The sequence below is a fragment of the Chironomus tepperi genome, unplaced genomic scaffold (genome assembly GCF_022539635.2).
Source record: "Chironomus tepperi strain 1889 unplaced genomic scaffold, CSIRO-AGI_Ctep_v1 contig_1, whole genome shotgun sequence".
Taxonomy (NCBI): Eukaryota; Metazoa; Arthropoda; class Insecta; order Diptera; family Chironomidae; genus Chironomus; species Chironomus tepperi.
The window spans coordinates 113976-135302 of record NW_027226123.1 but is presented as its reverse complement, the minus strand read 5'-3'; the positions used below and the strand labels follow the sequence as shown (position 1 = coordinate 135302).

Here is a 21327-nt window from a genome sequence, read left to right as displayed (position 1 = left end):
CTTAAAACAGGAACATGATTGATTAAACATATTGGAACCAATTGCCAAACACTTCTTCCGTTCAAATTTGTTTTTGGATAAAGCCAACATTCTACATCATCAAAATACTACTCAAAAAATTACCAATACAATATTATTTATAACTTAAAATTTTAGTCATCTTCTCAAGTAAGCTGCCAGACACACGAGGTAGAAATGACCAAAAATCCGACATTAGGCGCGATTCTGTTTCTATACCAGAATCAATGAAATTCGGCCCCAGATCAGAGTTAATTCGACCTGAAGTAAGATTTTCTGTCATTTCTATTATTCTGTCTCGTTATCAGGATGGAGATTTCCAGAGAAAGCCCCAAAAATTTATCGAAACCAGGATTACGAGAAAGCAATAATTCTAAAATTTTCAAGGTAATTGCCTATAAATCCAAAAGTTTTGAACTTTAATTTGGATTTTCCATGTTTCAACACTTAATATCGCAAATCTTTTAGAGATACTGAATTTTTTTTCGGAAAACCCAAGTTTCACTTATAAAGAAATAGCAAGTAAATCCATATGTGCCACTTTATTTTCAAGTTGTTTGATTTTTGATAATTTTTTTGCAAAATTTTTTATTGGTGTGATTAGGTTTTTTTGTGATTTAACAATTTAATTAGACTGTCGAAGTATTCTAAGTCGGAGGTTCCAGCGAGTAAGTAAGTAACTAAGGACAATTTAGTTTGTGTAAAATAAGAGTCGACAAAACTCAATTTTTGGAGTTTGACTCCAATGTAGTCTAATTCTACTGGAGACTCTTCTTTAGAGTCCGATTTATTACGTCTCAGCATCTCTTTGTAGGACAGTAGGATAATACACATATGTAGATAAAATTTAAGATGATTTGGGGTCGTTCACTTATTATTAAACGAATTTCTAGACCCCCTACCCTCGTTACAAAATCGTAGACCCCCCTAAAAAGCGAACGTAATAAGTGAACGGCCTCTTTAAGCTTAACTTTTTAGGCCTTATCTAGAGTAGACCATAAAAATTTGTAGAATTTTGTTCAATAATCATAGAAAATTAGAGGTTTTTGGGTATAGCAAGCCTGTAATGTATGTATATAGTGAAATTAACGGCAAACAATAGCACCTTGTAAGGAGGTCAAAGCTGCACATAATAAAATATTTCTTTACTATATCGAATCATAACTACAACAAAGAACACCCCCTTCCTTCCTTCATATAACCTAAAAAAAACTATTTTCACTAATTGACTCAACATAAAACACCTCAATCAACAATTATTCATGAAGCTAGACTACCTTAACATAACCTTGATTGCGACGTGATAAACGCTAAAATTTGTTTCATTAAGAAAAATAAAAACAACGGCAAAATATATTAAAAGAGTGAGTTGTGAGAAATAAAATATAAAAAAAAAAAATTTGCAGCACCGACAAAATTTTTTTGCTTAACAAAAAAAAAAAAAAAATAAAATAATAATAATAACATATTCGTAGCGTATATACTTATAATAATAATAATAAAATATGAATATATATAGGAGTAATAGTGTGCAATGTAATGTGCACAATGGAAGTCATAAAAATTATGACGATAATTTGTCTTGATTACTAACAAATGCTCTCTTTCATTTCCACTAAACAGGCATCGCTTGTAGCTTGTTGTTGCCATTTTTCAACTTTTTTTTATTTTCTACAAAAAAGTAAGTTTTTAACTTACATTTATAATATTGTACACAACATTCGTCATTAATAAATATTCAACATTTACATTTTTTTTTTCTTTCTTTTTAAGTTTTTGAATTGCAGCTGTAATTAAATTTATTTTTAATGTGCATTTTTATGGAATAAATAAAAAAGTTTTTTTTTTATTCTGTTATTGCTGCTGAATGTTATGCAAGGGCACTGAAAATACATACAATTTTATTGTTTTAACTTTAAATTATTATCTTGTTTTGGAAATGTTCTTTGAAGTTGGGAAATAGGGTGGGTATGAGGCTTTTTGGAATGAATTAGTCAAGAATTAATATGAATTCTGGTCTTGTTCATAAATAGTTTGGTATAAAAAGAAAATTGAATGGACGAAATTTGGACTCTCAAAACCTCTAATAAGCTCATAAGACATTAACTCATTTTAGTAATTAATTTTTATGTCAAGAATCAACACTACTTATGGACTGTTTAAAAAAAAGCTTGCAAAATGGTGTATTTAAGGAATCTTTTCTCAATCGAGTATTTCTCAAGTTATTGGACAATTTTCCAGAAAATTATGAGTATTTGTCTGAAATCGAGAGCTACTGTATTAGCTTTAAACAGATAACAAGGAGTAATTATCTAAATGGACGTGTTCCTAGTAAACTGAATCAATTAAATTGAATAATCTCAATTTTTGAGGTATAACTCATGAATACATCTTTGTTTTTGGCATAGAATAGCTTTAACGACATTTATCGAAAAGCCATGAATCAATGACCCATATCACCAACGATTTGAGACAGTTATAAGCCCTTTCGGAGGCCTAAGTCAGATGAAGCACCATTGCTACTTCTGTTTCATTCATTCTATCACACAATTATGATCAGTTCTATGAGTAAAATTTGGTGATTCTTATTAGATAATTTGATGAATTTAATTTGGTCGATATTTATCAAATTTATGACGATTGATTCCAAACCTTAGCTCGAAGTCGACTCTAATTAAATATGCAGTTGAGTCGACTTGAGTCAATATTTTTACACACAATTCAAGTCGACTTTTAGTTCTTGATTCAAACTCTTCACAGTTGCATGACCCACGGTATATGCAATGAATGTATTCAAAATTTGTGTGATCATGATTCATATTAATTGAAGTGCATTGCTCAATCAGAAAAGGAGCACTTGAATCTGATTAGATATTCACTAGAATTGAGTTAGAAAATTTGCCATGAGTAGCTAGATCCTAAATATTTGGTTGTTGTATCACTCCTTATAACACTAATCTCTTTTTGTGAAATTCATGAGTTAATGACCCCAAATCTTCACTTCAAAACGAAACAACACAACTATCATCATTACTTTTATCACACATTACACAAATGATCATCAAAATGCGCTCTATTAACAGACTTTTTATTTCACAACTCACATTTTACAGCATGCAAAACAATTTATTTCTTACATCAAATACAAAAGCGTGTTTTAAAATTTATTATTATAATATGTAAGTAAGCAAATTATTTCCACATATTTACTTAAGTACATACTTTCATTCACTGCGTATTCATTTCGAGTTCAGTTGAAATAAAAATAGAGTTTTATAATAAAAAGTAAATAATAATTGAAAGAAATTTTATTTTATAATAATCGAGAAATTGTACAATACGATTCCAATATAAAACAACGCGCTGTTCTCATTTTATTATATTATTTTTTTCAGGAATTTCTTTCTTTTGTGAAATTTTTTATTGTATTTATATTTTTTATTTCATCTATTGTTATTTTATATTCTCTCTAATTGTGATGCAATCGACTTCGATGTAAGATAAAAATATAAGAAGAAAAATGCGTTTTAGATTTATTCATTTCGTTCACGTTTGTTGGATCTGTTGATTTGTAATTATTTGTTTATTTTAATTGTAATAATAATAAGAAATTCTTTATGTTTTATTGTGAGGAGAATTCTAGCGGAAAAGTTGCTAATCAGGGAGAATATATGATGAGAAATTTGTGAGAAATTGTAACGAGTTTTTAAGAATTTTTGACCTTTTGGAGGTCTTTTATCAATTTCTTTCAATTCAGCTATCAAATGAAGCTCAACCCGATTAAGACTATAGGCTCTAGGGCACTACCATGTCGCCGTGTTAGCTGCAAGACGGGCAGATACCCTGAGAGCAATGTAAATGCTGTTATTGGCAATTTTGATCTGTTAATCTTACAAATTAGCCAACAATGCTTCACCTTTGCTCTAACAAATTTGCCTTAATATGCATAACACATCAACTAATCAGACATTTAATCTAAAACTCCCAAACATCACCTCAATCCAACCCAGAACACCTCACAACTAAAACCTTGAAAAATTCTCAAACAATTCTCATAAAAATCCCTCATTTAATTTTTATTTATTTTTTTCATCTTATTTCACTTCCATAAATCAACTAGTTAAATAAAAAAAAATATAATTTCTCATAGGAACAAACAATGACTATTTGTATCTATCTAACGGAGCCCTTTTATACTTCACTCGAACTAAACGACAGTTCTTCTATTACGTAATGACTGAGATCGTGCATTTTAAATAAATATTAATATTATATTATTTTGCTTTAAATTATTATATTCGCAATAATTGTGTGTATGTACATTATATTCATACATTATTATGATTGAAGTCTCAATTAAAATATTTTGAACGTAACGAAACGTATAAAAAATTATGTTTGTGGTTGAAAAAATGAGAAGTGCTTTGAACTTCTGTGCTTGGTTTTTTGATATTGGGGAATTTTAAGAAATTGAAGAATTTTAAATAATTTGCTCAAATCGCAAACGACGAAGAAATGACAATCGACCCTCAGATTAGATTTACGTCGTCCCATGGCTAGATTTTTTGCTATTTTCTGATAATTTATTAAATTTAACATATAAACCTGAAACAAGAGTAAAAATGTCCCAATAATCCGATAAAGAGTCGACCTGAGTCCCCATTTTATCGCTTGGAATTAGGGCTGATGCTATTTAAAATGACTGATAATTTGGTCGTGATCTGATGCCCTGATCTGAATCTGGTTTGAGTCCGAATTTCATCAAAAGTGACCTGGTGTCGAAAACTCTAATGCCATAGTTTCTATCGTGTGTGCTGGTTTCTTTGGACATGCTGGCTTTGGAATTGGTCGATTGTAAAACTGAGCATCCCTAGTCTGATCGTAACGCCACTATATTTTAGACCAGGTATTCTGGACAGTCTTATACTTCATCTTTTAACTATCAACGTACATACGTATTCAGTCACATTGCTCGAACGCCATTGGTGTATTTAGCGGTTACAGAGGATACCATGAGAAGGTATAATACACATGACATTTGATCAGCTTCCTAGTCAGACTTTGGGTTACCCAATCTACCCGGATGACTATCATATCCCGCCCGTGAAATTTGTACAATTTCATAAGAATAAACATCCTAACATACAAAGAGCATGCTTCATGGTACAGAAAGATCACTACAGTACCTACAAGTGGTCTCTTTGCCTGTTAGGAAACATAAAACTAACTAAAACACACAAAATCCATCAAAAGCACTCAACTCAAAAAACATCAAAAAACTGCCTTTATTTTATCTACACACGGAAGAAAAACTTTAAAAAATAAAAAATTAAAATATTTTAATGCCTTACTGACTCACTAAATACAATGCAAACACAAGAAAATAACCCGAGACGTTGCAAAACAAAGCAGCAACAAAAAAATAATAATAATAAAATGAGATTTAAAAGAAATTTATTTATTACAAGGGATATTTAATCAGAAAATGTTGTATATACAACAATAAGTATGTAGATATTGAAATTGAAAAGAAACGCACAATTCATGTTATTGTTGAAATAAGTATTTTTACGCATGGGTAAAGTATTAGCATGCACATTTTTTTATTATTATTATATTACTTATTATTATTGTTATTTTGTTGTTGTAGCTTGCCAGAAGGCATAAAAAAAATTTTTTTTTTTTCGTACTTTTTTTTATTATTTTTAAATAAAATATATATTTTTTCTGTATCATAAATCAGTAACAAAACAAAAGGCATAAGCTGTATAAAATGTTACAACAATCATTATTATTATATTCATTTTTTTTCAGTTTTTTTTGAGCTACTTACATTCAATTCGTTGGATTTTGTTTTAGTCTACAACAAAAAAGAAATTAACATAATATGAAAGTATGTACATACGAGATATAGATTAAATATATGTTTTTTAAGTATTATTGTTAGATATTGAATTGAATAATGCGAAAGTCATTGCTGAGAATTTCATAGCTTAGATTATCTAGTCAGTCATGCCAGTTGGTAAGCATAAAAAACATCATCTGATATCCCAAAATTTGTATGCAATGAAGTAGCAATTTCAGTTAATAAGGCTATCGAGATAACATCCTTAATATTTGTTTTAAGCTATTGCAAGTCATTTATGGACAATTTAGATCAACTTTTAATTATTTATTGCTTCTTACTTTGTTGACTTTAAAATTTGAAATTATCTAAAACTCATTATAAGCGCAATTAATGAGTTTAATTTTTCAAAATTTTGACATATGGTCAAGATTAAATGTGCGTAACTGAATTTTGAGTGACACGCAATGAAATTTGAAGAGCTTAAAAAGAAATTATAGATTTTTGGATAATAGAAATTTATTGGAAAATTCAAGGCACTCGTCAAGTACTTGTATTGATTATGTAAATGAGGTTAAGAACTTTTATAATCTGAACATTGATCAATACTAATTACATGACGTAGAATAGTGATGAAAGAATGTCAGTTTAATGTGGATACGGAGAAATTGTACAAACTAGATAACAAAAGCCAGCAACAGAGTCAGTTGGTAGGCAGTTTGTTGTAGCCTAAGTCCTACGCAAGAGTGTGATAACAGTAAGTATTGATCACTACTAAGGACAATACGAAAAAGAGCCACTCAATTATTTTGTAATGCATAATTAAACCTTGTGATTCTCTTGCAGAGAAAACTTGTAACTGTGAATACTCCGACTTCCAACAAGCCACATAAAGCAGAAATGTATTTAATCTTGCCCCAAGCAAAAGTCAAATTGACCCAGCGTCGCATTTTCGGCTATTTCTAGATTTTATGCTTTTTGGGGATGTTAGCCAACCCTATCAATGAAAAGTACATACAGCATAGCCAATTTTGACAATAATGATGCACTACCTATGAGTTTGAAAAATACAAATCTTGCAAAGAAAATGCAAAAGCAACCCGAACAATAAAATACGAAATAACTAGGGAAAAAAATCGGGACACTTTTGCAAAAAAATCTGGAAATTTTGAAGTTTTGTCAGGACACAGGAGCAAGGCTAAAAATTTCAGCAATGTCCCGACAAAAATATAGCAGAGCCCTAGAAATAACCGCACTTGTCGCTATAACTATTAGTCGAGATCAGCTATCACGGATCCGTAAAGGCTTCTTTAAATCTTGCTGTTATTACGGCGTCAAAGCACTGCCCTAGCAAACACGTTGTGGTGTTCGGACAAGGGTTTTCGAAGAAAAATCTTTCAAAAATTTGGCTAATGTCCAAAAATGATGAATTAAGCCGTCATTCTAAATTGCTCACGAATGCATCATTGGCAATGATGAATTAAGGCATTAAAAAATAAAATTTTGAAAAATTTCTGCATTTGCCTCAAACATTTTCTTGAGAATGTCAAGTGCAATGCATTTGTTAAAGCCAAATCCACATCAACACTGCATCAAGACCGTGTCAAAGAATTCATCAATTTTCTACATTGTTTCAAGACAAAAGGTCTAAACCCCTTCAACCTCAAATATATAGAATTCTAGATTAACCTCTCGATACGCATCATTTAATCATGTCTGTCTACACTCATCTACATCCACTATCATTAATTTGCATTCATCATCCCGTTATAAATCCCAAAAAACCTATTCCAAATTACCTTACAACACGCATCATTTTCAAGATGAAAATTATGATATTCAATAAAATAAAACAAAACAAAAAAAGTTCACAGACATATGAGTAAAAGTACGAATCTTAAATTATAGTGATAACAGCAGAAGAAAAAGGTTGCGAAAAAAAATATTGAAATGGAAAAAAGAATAAAAAAATTTCATGTTAAACAATCATGAAGACAAAACAAAAGAGAGTGAGAGAGATGGAGAGAGAAAAATTCAGAGAAATAAAGGCAGCAATCAATTGTTATCCAGTCCAGAAGCCTACAATTTTTTTTTTATAATTTAAATGTTGAAATCATGTTTGGCGATGGAAAAAATAAAGCTCATAAAAAATTATTAATAAAAAAAAAAATAATAATTCAATGCTCAAAGTGCAGATGTGTGTATGTCCGTACGTATGTAACATTAATAATGTGAACGAGAATGTAGACATCGTACAGCACAAAAAAAAAAGAAGGCTATTAAGATGCATGAGCAGAACAACAGCAGACACACAATTTGCATAATCATATAGTTTAGGTCAATCTGATGCTCGGGCAGTTATTGAACAGTAGCAGCAGCCCAAACAGAAATACAGTAGCACTTGCTGAAGGGGAGCCTCCTTGCATTTTTTTTTTATTATCGACCATTAAGCGAATTAAGTATTTTTTTTTTCAACTTGATATCAGACTATAATACAACACTTCAGACTATAATGTGCAATGTATTTCGTTGCTGCTTGCTTGATTCTTTTTACTTCTGTTTTTTTGTTTTTTTCTAGTTTGCTTTTATGTTAAATGTGAGTTTTTTATGTTTTCTATAATACAAAGTTTGTTGCTATTATTAGTGCTACTATATTTGGCAAGGAGTGGAAGCTTTGGGAGGTTTTTGGTGGATTTTGGGAAGTTTTGAGGAAGTTATTTGGTTTTCTGTGAAGTTTTGCTTAAATTGCTCAGAATTGCAATAATTTGCTCAGTTTTGCTCAATTTAACTCAAAATTGTTGAATTTTTGATAACAATTTGCTAAGTTTTGCTCAATTTGACTTAAAATTGATGAATTTTTGATAAGAAATTGCTCAGTTTTGCTCAATTTTGACTCAAAATTGATAAATTTTGCTTATAATTTGCTTAGTTTTGCTCAATTTGACTCAAAATTGATGAATTTTTGTTAATAATTTGCTCAGTTTTGCTCAATTTGACTCAAAATTGATGAATTTTTGCTAAGAATTTGCTCAGTTTTGCTCAATTTGACTTAAAATTGATGAACTTTTGACAACAATTTGCTCACTTATGCCCAATTTAATCTAAAACTGATGAATTTTTAGAAATAATTTGCTCACTTTTGCTCAATTTATCCCAAATTTAATAAAGTTTTGCTTAGAATTTGCTCAATTTGTTAATAATTTGCTCAGTTTTGCTCAATTTAAACTAAAAATTCCTCAGTTTAGCTCAAAATTAATGAACTTTTTATAAGAATTTGCTCAATTTTGCTCAATTTTATTTAACTTTCAATTCCCAATTCCATTCACAATCCAAAGTTCCTTGTCCTAGACTCTTTATATTCTTCTTCTTGATATTGTTATTATTTATATTTATATATAAACTGCACGTGTTAAGAAACAATTTTTTATAATAAGACCAAATAAAAGAAGCAAAAAAGTAAAAATTCACAAAGTAAAATGAAATTGAAGTAAAAAAATCACATAACGAGAATTTAATTTAAATTGTATTGTTGCTGCATTTACATTCATTATATGTATTACACCCCACTATGCCCCCCAATTCCTTCTTTTTCTTATGCATTTCTCTTCTTCTTTTTTCGTTGTAATCAAAGTTGTTATAAAAAATTACTCGTAAAAAAATATATAAATTTCCTTCCCGAAAACATACGAATCGACATAAATATGTGGAATATATTCACACAAGAAACAAAAAAAAAATTGTTTTTAGCAGGTTTTTTAAGCCTTTTTGATGTTTTCTGTTAATTTCATTTTGGGTGTCTTCAAATATGCTAATTTCAGGTGTCATTAAGAGACGTAATACTTGAGACTTGTACAGGATATTGGCAGCTATCAAAATTAATTTCGTATAATTGTCGTTTTATTTGCTAAATGCTGTTGCTGTTTGCAGTCGCAACTTGTGAGTTTAATTGGTTTTTAGTGTGCTTTAATAGCCATGTTGTCGTTAATTTATGGATTAATTTGTAGATTGTATAATTTGGAGGCTGTTCAATTAGGGGTATGGGGGAGCCCGAGCAACACAAATTAAAAAGGCTCTCTTATGGACCCTAACAGACAAAGAGCATACTCATGCTTTTTTGTATGTTGGGGAGAGATTTCAGGGCTCCGTTAAACCTCTAATATTGATGCCAAATGGAAGTCGTCTACATTTAGCAGCCATTTTGACGCCAAACGTAGACAGTCTGAAGTTGGCACTCATATTGACGACAAAAAGGAGACGGCATCAATTTGGTATTAATAAGAGAGGTTGAATTGAGCCCAGTTGAGCCTCAAAAGCTCCAAAAGGAACCTTCTTAATTTGTGTCGCTCGAGAAATGCTGATGAATCTGATTTAAACAATGGTCACAGGACTGAGGCTCTTATTTTGTAACTAGGACTCGACTAAGAAGGTTACAGGCCTGTAGTTTTCGATTTTACCTTTTAGGCCAAGTCTACCGAGTCTGCAGTTTTGACCAAACCCTATCTGTAAGCCTAGCAAGCAAAGAGCGTGCGATCAACGCTTAAGACTCATGAGTCATGATCATACTCATCTAGTAAATTTAAGTTGAGCAAGTTCTCAAGAGTTTGCTCTTTGTACGGTTCCTTGGGTCAATTTGAACAGTCTACTAACTCAACACCTCAAAAATGCGCTCCAACACAACCAAAAAGATCATTAATCTCCTCAACTATGCCAACTCATTCCTCTGTTTTCAACATAATTTGTATAGTAAGTGCACATTATCTAACAATTTAATTCAAAGCAAAGAAGTAAAAATAAGAATAAGAAGACGTCGAGAATTTCCTCAAAATGTTTTACTTTTTTTTCATGTTATTTTGTAGCCTACACATTGTGCTTATTTATTGTAAGAAACTGAAATTATATGTACATATTGTTAGCGTATCTATGAAGTTATTTATTTTATAATAAATGAGAATTTTTTTTTCTTTTTTTTCATATACAATATGATTATTATTTTTAATATTATTATAAAATCCGCACACCTTGCCTCAGATAATTACAATCATTTCAATGTTAAATTTTCTGTGTGTGCACATGCATTAATTGTAATGCAAAGAGTTTAAACAGTAAGAAAATATAAAAATTTAAATTAAAATGTTGCGAATGAGTAGGAAAAAAAATTGTAATTAAATTTACACACAAGAAAATTAATCTTTTTATATATTACATTATTATATGGGTACGAGGGGGTAGGCTAGTGTGGATTTTGAAGCTATCTAGCTTATTTGCCACTGTATTGAGTTTGATCGAACATAAAAGGGGGCTAATGTGAATTTAGGACTTATCTAGCTTTTGTGTACTTGTATCGACTTTAATTGACCATCCAAGAGACTAATGTGGATTTAGACTTATCTAGCTTATGTGCTCATGTACTGACTTCAATCGAACATGACTCTGACGACAAATCTCCTGGTCGAATTCGATGTAATTTCATTTCTAGGCCATCTATCCTACAAGAAATCTTAATAAACCCCCTCAAATCTCATTCTGGCTTGCTTTTAGACAATCTACCTTGCAATATAACTCCACAAAACCTCCTAGATCCCCCTAGAACCCCTTAGAATCCCATAGAAGAACCTAGAATCTCCTAGAACTCCTAAAACTCCTTTAAATCCCCTTGAACCCGCTAGAATCCCCTAGAACCCCCTAGACTCCTAGAACCTCACAATACCCATCCCATCCCCTTAATAATCTCACACCAGTCAACCCCCTTAATAACTTCATCTTATTCCCTCAATATCCCATCTCATGTAGACAATTCTGTCTTGATTAAAAAGAGATTTATTCTCAAATAAGTTATTAATTACAGTAAATTGAAAAAAGGTAGTAATAGAGGTTGATATAATTAAAAAAAGCAAAAACAATCCATGATGACTTATAACAATGATGATGATGATGTATTTTTATTTAAATTTAGTACTTAATTGTGTAAAAATAATTATTACATCGCTAGGTAAATTAATAATAAATGAGTAAAGGGGTTCAAGGTTTATTATAAGGCAGAGAAATAAAGTTAAAATTATGGGAAATATTTTATTGAGTATTGAATTGCAAAAAGTTATGATTTGGAGTTGTGAATGGAGGTAGTTGAGGGAGATGAGAGGTTGTATGGGTAAGATTGAGGGAGGTGGGGGGTCATAAGGTCATAATTTTATGGAAATTGTCTCTAAGGTGACATTAGATGCTAAAATTCTGGACTAGGGACAGTAGATGTGTCAGGTCCACAACGAATACCCATTTAGACCTCTCTGACCCCTCCCTGATGCTGAATTCTTCACAATAATGCTTTTAAGGTCGAATTTTCATGTAAAAACCCCTCAAATAATTCCTCATTATACCCCCTCATCCCACCTACCTCAATCCAATTTCCCCAATATTAATTTCAATCAATTATAATTTCTATCAATTTGTCCCAAATCACCTATTAAAATCCAACAAGTCAAAACCATTTGTCAATATATTTATCGAAGGCATTACCTTCAATATGTATCCAAGACACATAAATTCGATGTAAATTGTTATCGACCCATTTGTATGTATATAATAACCATTAATCCTATAATTTGTTCACTTTTTTTTTTTGAAAGCTTATAATCATAAATCAGTGCTTGATACTTTAAGATGTTTTTGAGAAATAAAGAGTTTATATTCAAGGTGAGAGAACTGATTAAAAAAAATTAAAAAATCGATTAATATATTGTGCATTGAATAATCAATTTAAGGAAGGCATTGGGATTTTTTTTTATTGTTAATAAGTCTATTGTGTTTTTATGACATGTTCATGATTATTATATGATAGAGATATAATAATGCATACGTAAATGGATATGGAGTTTTTATTAATTGATATCTGTTTTGTTGTATTATTTCGGGGTATTGGGAGAGATTTATCACAATTATGTGGTGGACTTTTGATAGTTTTAGCTTCTTTTTTTGGGTTTGGTTTATTGAGGAATGGGTTTGGAGTTGACCTGAATAACACAAATCGGTTAGTACAGGTGCTTGAAGTCGACTCAGATTTCATATGGAAAAATCTACTCAAGTCAACTCGAATCGAAAAATTCAAATTTGAGTCGACTTTGAGTACTGGTTGATATGTTCAAAATCTTGAAATCAGAGGCTTAGCTAGAAAATTTTACTAGAGGAATCCGATTGGTTTTTCTGAAATTTTCTCGGAAAGGGGACCCGTGCCCTTAATGATCCCTCCTGGCTACAAACCAGCCTGCATCAGATCGTCGTGATGCTTGCATATTGCCGTATTTGTAGGAAATCTCCCAGATTCGTCAACAAGTCATGTCAGACTGGCAAGTGAGTAGCTATCAACTTTGTTCCAAAACAGAGAGGGAGGGGGTGGGGTTACATCCCTGAAGAGTGGAAATGTATTTTTGACTAATTAACCGATTTGCGCTTTTTGTGGGCTACCTATGTGCCGCCAAAAAAGTCTGAGAATGTCATGATCGGATGCCGTGTGCAGTTTCAGTCGAATCTTGTAATCAAGAAGTACTGCGAAAAAGAAAAGGTTGCCCACCATTTTAATAGAGTTTTAATTGTTTTAATTTTAATGAAGCATGGTTAGAGTATTTCTATGTCACAATAAAGAACCAACTCTAGGACCCTCCTTCAGTACACATTATAGCCCCACACCTCATTCCACAACAGTTTTTGACGAATAAACACGACTATTTCATAAAAAACCAACAATAAATAATTCAATCATCATAAAATAAATTCTTGCACTACTGCCAGATTTCTAAGAATCACACAAATGTTCCCATACCCTCACACCTTCGTTCGCTTTTCAAGGAAATTTTGAGAATTAATGAGCTATGATACAAACACACATTTGTAACTTTTGTTCATTTACAATGTCTACAAACGATTCCGCTATTCTCAAGACGAAAAAATTTCTTCTTAATTGCAATAAAACATAAATAAAAAATATAAAATGTAAAAGTACGAAGAAAAATAGTAAGTAAAGAAGATCAAACGAACGTGAAAATGTTCATGTGACTAAATAAAATTTTATACAGTTCGCATGATGCTTTGTTGTCTGGGGTCTTGTGCATGATACTTTTTTGAGTCAGGTTTTGATACTTTGGGTGAACTATTCAGTCATGCTATGTTATTAATATATATGAACGATTCATAGATGTAAATTATTTTATTGTTACTCTAAAATAAATATGAAGGAATTAGAAATACAATGTATAGACATGGCGTGATATTAATGACGGTTGTGGCTATGAAATCTATTATTTAATAGAATTAAAGAAAAATGTGAAATTAAAAAATTAAATAGGAGAGACTAATTAACTAATTTAGAGAAGATAATTGCAAGTCATGCTGGTTTTGGGATGTAATTTATTATAGAAATTATGGGAAATTGAAATTTAAATGGTTTGAATTTTAAAAAAATTTAATTTTAAAAGGTTTGAATTTAAAAAAAAATGAAATTTAAAAAATTTGAATTATTAAAAATTTGAAATTTTAAAAGTTTAAATTTAAAAAAACTAGATTTTTAAAAAATTGAATTTTAAAAAAATTGAATTTTAAAAAATTAGATTTTTAAAAAATTGAATTTTAAAAAAATTGAATTTTAAAAAATTGACTTTTAAAAAATTGAATTTTAAAAAAATTGAATTTTAAAAAAATTGAATTTTAAAAAAATTAGAGATTAAAAAAATTTAATTTTAAAAAATTTAATTTTAAAAAATTTGAATTTTAAAAGAACTGAATTTTAAAAAAAATTAAAGATTAAAAAAATTTAATTATGAAATTTGGATTTTTAATTTTCATTTTTTTTAAAAAATTTGAATCTTAAAAAACCTAAATTTTAAGAAAGTTTGAATATTTAGAAAATTTGAATTTTAAAAGCATGAATTTTAAAAAATTTTAGTAATTTTGAATTTTGAAAACATTTTAATTATTATAATTTCTATTTTTAAAAATTCAAATTTATAAAAAATTAATTTTTAAAAAATTTTAATTTTCAAAAATTTGAATTTTAAAAAGTTTCAAATTTTAAAAGCTTGAAGTTTGAATGTTTAAAAACTTGAGTATTAAACGAATTTGAATTTTTACAAAATTAAAATTTTAAAGACTTTTCAAACACCAAGAAACATTTAAAAATCATCTTACTGCAATCTTTTCTGCCACTGCAGAGCAATAAAATTAATGTATATTCATACATATTATTATTATTTAAGTATAAAGCAAATTAGTAGAGCGTGTAATCGATAATGTTATTATTTTAAATGGTGCAATGTTATACTTGAATCAAATTATGAATATGTGTATAAAATAATTTGATTATAGTCTCAATAGAATGTCACATATATAAATATAAATATAAAATACAATAGTTGAGCATTGAAACTATCTAATTTTCTAAATAAAAAGCAAACAAGCAAAAGTGGATTTCTTTTTTAGAATAAATGAATAAATGGATGCTGTGCATTATTAATATTGAGTGGTACTAGTGGGTGGAACTGGTTAAGTATGGCAATGTTATGACTGAGGCTATAATCGAGCTAAATACATGAAGCTCAACTGTGCAGACTTTATGATCAATTATTGAGTATAATGTGGATTTCCAGCTTAATTATAGTTTGATGAATGAGAATTCTAGAGATATCTTGGCTCATGCCTGGATTTACAGTATGTATGGAGGGGAATTCAAACCAAACATATGATAAGAAATGTTCATGTAGCTCAAAAACTGTAGGCTGTGAACTTTAATTCTTATGCATGTGATCAAGTGCATGTGGGGGAGGCCATAGTTCACAACTGATCTGACTGGCCAGCGAAATAAGTAAAATAAGTAAAGTACATCTAATTTACAAGAAAACCGTAATTTAAAAATGCAATAAATGAAAAAATTCAAGCGTTGAGTCTCGAAAAGTGTGTCCTGGAAGGATTTGTGGTCAAAAACACCTTTATTTCCATGAAATACTTCAATTTAACACGTTTTTTTGGATGTCTACAGTATGTATCCCCCTTAAAATGACGGATAAATTCACTAAAATTCAATTTTCTAATATAACAATTTTTGACCCCCAATTTCAATAATTCCTCAAGTATTCACTTAATTCCAGCACACAAGTGACCATAATTCTATAACATCACACATCACACATCCTCTTAAACACATTCCTCAATTTGTAGCTGTTAGTTTTTAAAATTCAATAAAAATTTATCCTCTCCTGTCTAGGGTTGGGCAAATATACGTATATATACGTATATATACGTATAAGAACAAAAAAATATACGTATATATACGTATATGTATACGTATACAGATTTTTCAAATCCGAAAAAATACGTTATTTATTTTGTTAAAAATGATCTTAAATGCTCAAAATAGGAAGTCAAAAGTGGTTATTACATTGTTATCTTACATCCTTTAGCATTTAAATGTCCTTAAGTTATGATTTATGGTGAAAATTAATTAATTTTGTAAAAAAATAATTTTTGTCTGTTTACAAATTTTTGTTGAAAGTTTGAATTTTTTCGACCGTTACAAAAATTTTTACTTTTTGACAATTTTAAGCATTTTAATAACATTTTATAAGGAACACAACATTATAACAGTTTCAATTTTATTGCTGTTCAATTTGTTACTAAGATCATTGTTATAATTACCAACTTTTATGGCTTTTGATATGTAACGGAAAAAAATTTGAAAAATCTGTATACGTATACATATACGTATATATACGTATACAAATTTGCCCAACCCTACTCCTGTCCCATATCATAAAATCAAATAAATTTTATTTCTCAATTCCAAAGTCAATTTTTTCTTCCTCGACATCCTCAAATACACAGCAACAAAAAAATTGTTTTTTTCTCACTTTTTAACTCACAAAACAGAAAAAAAATTTTTAAAATTTAATTATTCGATATTCATAAATGAATTTTCATGTACAACATTCGAGTACAATTTTTGGGTTGTAATCAAATTTATACATATCTCAAAAAATATAATTTATACATTTTGTGTCCAATTTCTCTCTATATGTGTGCCTGTGTGTCCCTTCAAAAACATCTCTAACGTTGTTCTCATTCCACTAAACGTGGAAAAATTGAGCAAAATTTAAATTCACTTTTTTGGGGGTTTTTACTACAAGACCCGAAACAACGTGGACCAAAAAAACATTTGGAAAATTTGTGTGTGTATGTGTGTACGGCTGACTACTCATGAGAATGAGAATAGGAAAAATTCTATAAAATATTTAGAAAATTTTCAATTTTATAATATAAATTCGAGTCTGTGGGAATCTCATTCTGCACGACATACACATTGGATGGTGAGGGCTGAGGGGACATACAATAATTTCCTCCATAACCATAGACACAAGCAACAAAAATTTACATATAAATATTGAAAATTTGGAAACGACGATGTACATACACTCTTGATAATACTCGGTTTTATGACAAATTATCGATGCTGACCAAAAATATAAAATAATAAATTTATGCGAAAATAAAATTATTCTTGCTTGTGACTGTGCTGTTGCACTCTATGTCCATTTAGTTTTTTTTTCTATTCTCCTAAATCTATTTTTCTTTATTTTTCGTTAGAATAATTGCTGTAGTTATTAATTTTGTTGTGTTTTATTTATTATACTATATTTTTAGAAAAAAAATCACTTTTTTTACTCCTTTTTTTGTTGTTTAGTTGATATGTGATGTGGAGAAATTATTTACTGTACATACACTGTGAATGTGTATGCAATGAATTAGATATTGATGAATTTTTTAATCATTTTCTATATGTTATTGTCAAGGTGTGATTACTTTTTGAGCTGAGGCTTGTATTATTGAATTAAGTTGAATTTTTAAGATTTGAGGACGAGTGAATTTTGTCAAATTTAGGGATCGTTCAGTTAAATGAGTGTGCTTATGAGTATACTTAATCAATATAATTTATCATTCCCAATATTGTGAGCATGCTCTATGAAGTGGATAGTTCGCAAAATTTATATTGTTAGTCACACTTCCCTCTACATTTCTTATGTGAAATAAGAGAATTTATTAAGTGATCGGCACCTTAGTTAAGTACATCCATTATTTCTCATCATAGATTCATATTGTCAATTTATAAGACAAATTCTATCATTTCAAAAAGAACATGACATTATAAAATCGGAAAATAGTGTCCTCAGATTAGGCAAAATCAGACACCATACTAGAGTCACGCTGGCCTAGAACCCTTTTTCGATTTTTTTTTTGACGTGTGCTTTTCGGCATGTTCTGTCAAACCTAATATTATAATACATAAGAGGGCAAATGTATGGGGTAAAAAAGGTAGATTAGTTGGTATAGATTCAAAAAAAGCTGCCTTGTGTAAACCCCTATTAAGAGGTGGCTAAAATTCTCAAATTCCATATGTAGTACAAGAATGTCCTATTTCATTGATTTTCCTTCCTTTCCAGCCCTATTCTCTTAAAAGAATTTACCACATCAGATGACCCCCAAAATTATTAAGAAGGATTTTAAATACCTCAAAAGTAAATAAAGTCAGTAGCAAATAGGGCACAGATCAATGGCCATTATTTTCTAAGAAAAAACACATCAAACATCAATTACAATTCCTGAAAAATATTTACTCACAATTCTTACACAAAGCGGCATCAACTAAATGTATTTATTTAAGATTCGCACATGCCTGTCAATTGAATTTGTAAGTAGACATATGAATATCACTTTCAATTTTATTGTTGGAATGATGAATTGGTTTTAGTGTAGCTGAATAGTGGGAATTAGCTAATTGATCATGAATATGACCTCAGGTTGACGTGAGTTTGACTTGATTCCGGATTTATTCGAATTTATACTGGAATCAGAGTCACACTGGCTTGGGATCAGGAATTTGTTCATTTCTACAACGTGTGATTTCCGGGAATGTACCCAATTAGCCCAGTATGACTCTGTCTTGGAGCCAGATTCAGTCTGAATCTATCGTGACCGTGGCTTAGAGCTAGATTCAGTTTAAATCCAGAATCCAGAGTCATGCCAGACTGGTGTCGGATCTTGGGTCAATTAACAATCTTGTGCTATTTGGGGTCATTCTCTAGATATTGAGTCTTTTAAAATCAATACCCAACCGCTCAGTCAGACACACTCAATTCTTTAAATATTCAACAAATTTTTAATTACTATTTTGTAAAGTATTTGTCCATTCGAATAAAAAAATCTTACTAATTAATTCAAAAGCACATGTAAAAAAAATAATTATAAATAATAAAAAAACTTTCCCATAAGCAAGTCCATCCCTTGAGAATTATTAGTAGCCGATTAGATATCTCCACAAATATAATAAATGTGTACAGATATCCATGAATTGAAGTGAATTAGAACTTTTATTCTCCACATTCATTTTCATGAATAATTGATTAAATAATATCTAACGACTAAATGCGATGACGTCACAATATTCATAGTGGACGATTGAACTACAATAAGTTTCTAAGGAAAAAGGGGTTTTTTCATTTAGGGGTGGGTAAAGGAAAAAAAAAATATAAATTGTGTGTAGTTTTACATTACAATCAGTATTTTTGGAATATGAATATCGAACTTATGATATGTGATAAATATTTTATTATATTCTATGAAATTTTTAGGTTTTGACTTCTTTGTTGTTGGTATAGCTTGATGGCTTTTGTGGCTGAGAATTGGGTTAATTGAAGTGTAGATTGAGATTGGCTGGCTGTTAAAGCTTTATTTTTGATAGGGATTTTTGAGTGATTTTTTGAAGATTCAGTGATGCAGTGGGGGTAGGTACTTGAGAGACAAAATAGAAGAAGCTCAGCCATGATTTATTTCAGGGTCTGTTTACTTATGACTCTTTCTTGAAACCCTTTTACGTAACAAGTGAATGGCCTCTTAAGGCTCCATCATAGACACATTTGCTGATACCAAATGACCCCCCCCCCCCCCAAGGAAAAAGACTACAAAAATGCTCGCTTTACGCCTCTAATATTCAAAAGCCGATAAACATATTCATTAGAGTTTTTGACGTTTACAATATGAGACTTTATTCGACCTAACAGTTCAATATTTCCTGTCCTTAATACCTTTTTTTTTACGCAATTTAATATATCTCCATCTCACTCATAATTATTTTTATTATTTCTCTAAATTTCATTTGATTGCGAAATTATTTTTGCCGATTTTTTTTTATTATTCAAGCGAATTAATAAAAAAAAAAACAATTTAATTAGAGTAATTTTTTTGTATTATTGTATGAAAATGTGTGTTATTCATACTTATAATAATAATTATTTTTGTCTCTATCTCACTCACTCATTGTACATATCGAGAGCTTTTGCTATACATATTAGCAAATAATTACTTCGGAAATTTGTATTGTGTTAGGAAATTTTTTTTATTTTTCTTTCTTTTTGCTTTTTTAGTTCATATTTCTTTCATAAAAAAAATAATAATATTATTATTAATGCTATTGTGGAATTGAATATTTGCAATTATTTATAAATAAGCTCTTTCTCTCACATATATATGTAATCTTTCCCTCTACTTGCTCTTACTTATCTTATAATTAACATACAGGGTTGGTATTGGGACTATATTGACATTTGATAGGAACTTTATGGAATAGTTTTTATAATTTGGAAATTAATTTTATAAATTTAAATTGAGTTTGTTTTAGAAATTTTTGAGAAATTTTGAAAAATTTCTTTTGATATCAAAATTTAAATCATAAAAGTTTTTTAATAAAAATATATTTTTACATCAAAATTTGAAATTATTACATTTATAATTTAAAATTAATAATTTTAAAATTTTGATATAAAAGCGAAATTTTTTAAAAATTTTAAATTTTTGTTGTTTTTTAAAATATTTTAATTAGATAAATTAAGTTTTTGAAAATTGGAATTGAAATTAATCAAACTATGATTTTAAATTTAATTATAAAGATTTTAGAATCTCTAAAAATTTGAAGAATTTTAAGTCAAAAATCTTAAGTTTTCTAAATTCTTGAAATTTTTTATTTAATTCAAAGTCAAAGTCAAAATTTAAAGATTAAATGAAAGTTTCGTTTCAAAAAACATAAACTTAAAATATTAAAATAAAGATTTTACTTTGAATTTTCAATAAGTTTTAAAAGATTTGGTTTGAGTAAATTAAAACTTGAAATTTTGATTTTAATCATTCAATTAAAAATTTCAATTATTATTTTTTATCAAAAAATTCAAAGTTATAACAAATTTTAAACTTTTACATTAAACATTTAAAAAAATATATTTTAACTTTTTTCTTAATTAGAACAAATTTTATTTTTTTTAAATTTTCGAAAAATAATTGAATAACTTTCAAACTTTCGTTGACTTTTAAATTTTAATTTCAAAAAAAAATTTTAGTAAAAATTCAAATTTAAAATTAATTTTCTCTTTAAGTTTTTC

The 21327-nt window shown here is 29.2% G+C and overlaps 1 protein-coding gene across 1 annotated transcript in view; it reads right to left on the bottom strand.

Moving 5' to 3' along the window:
• Positions 1-21327, bottom strand: part of LOC139094272 (protein bric-a-brac 2-like) — a 56057-nt gene that overhangs the window by 13783 nt on the left and 20947 nt on the right. The window contains exon 3 of the mRNA XM_070649096.1: positions 5852-5878. Coding sequence (XP_070505197.1) covers positions 5852-5878 — 27 coding nt within the window. The remainder of the gene's footprint in view (positions 1-5851; positions 5879-21327) is intronic.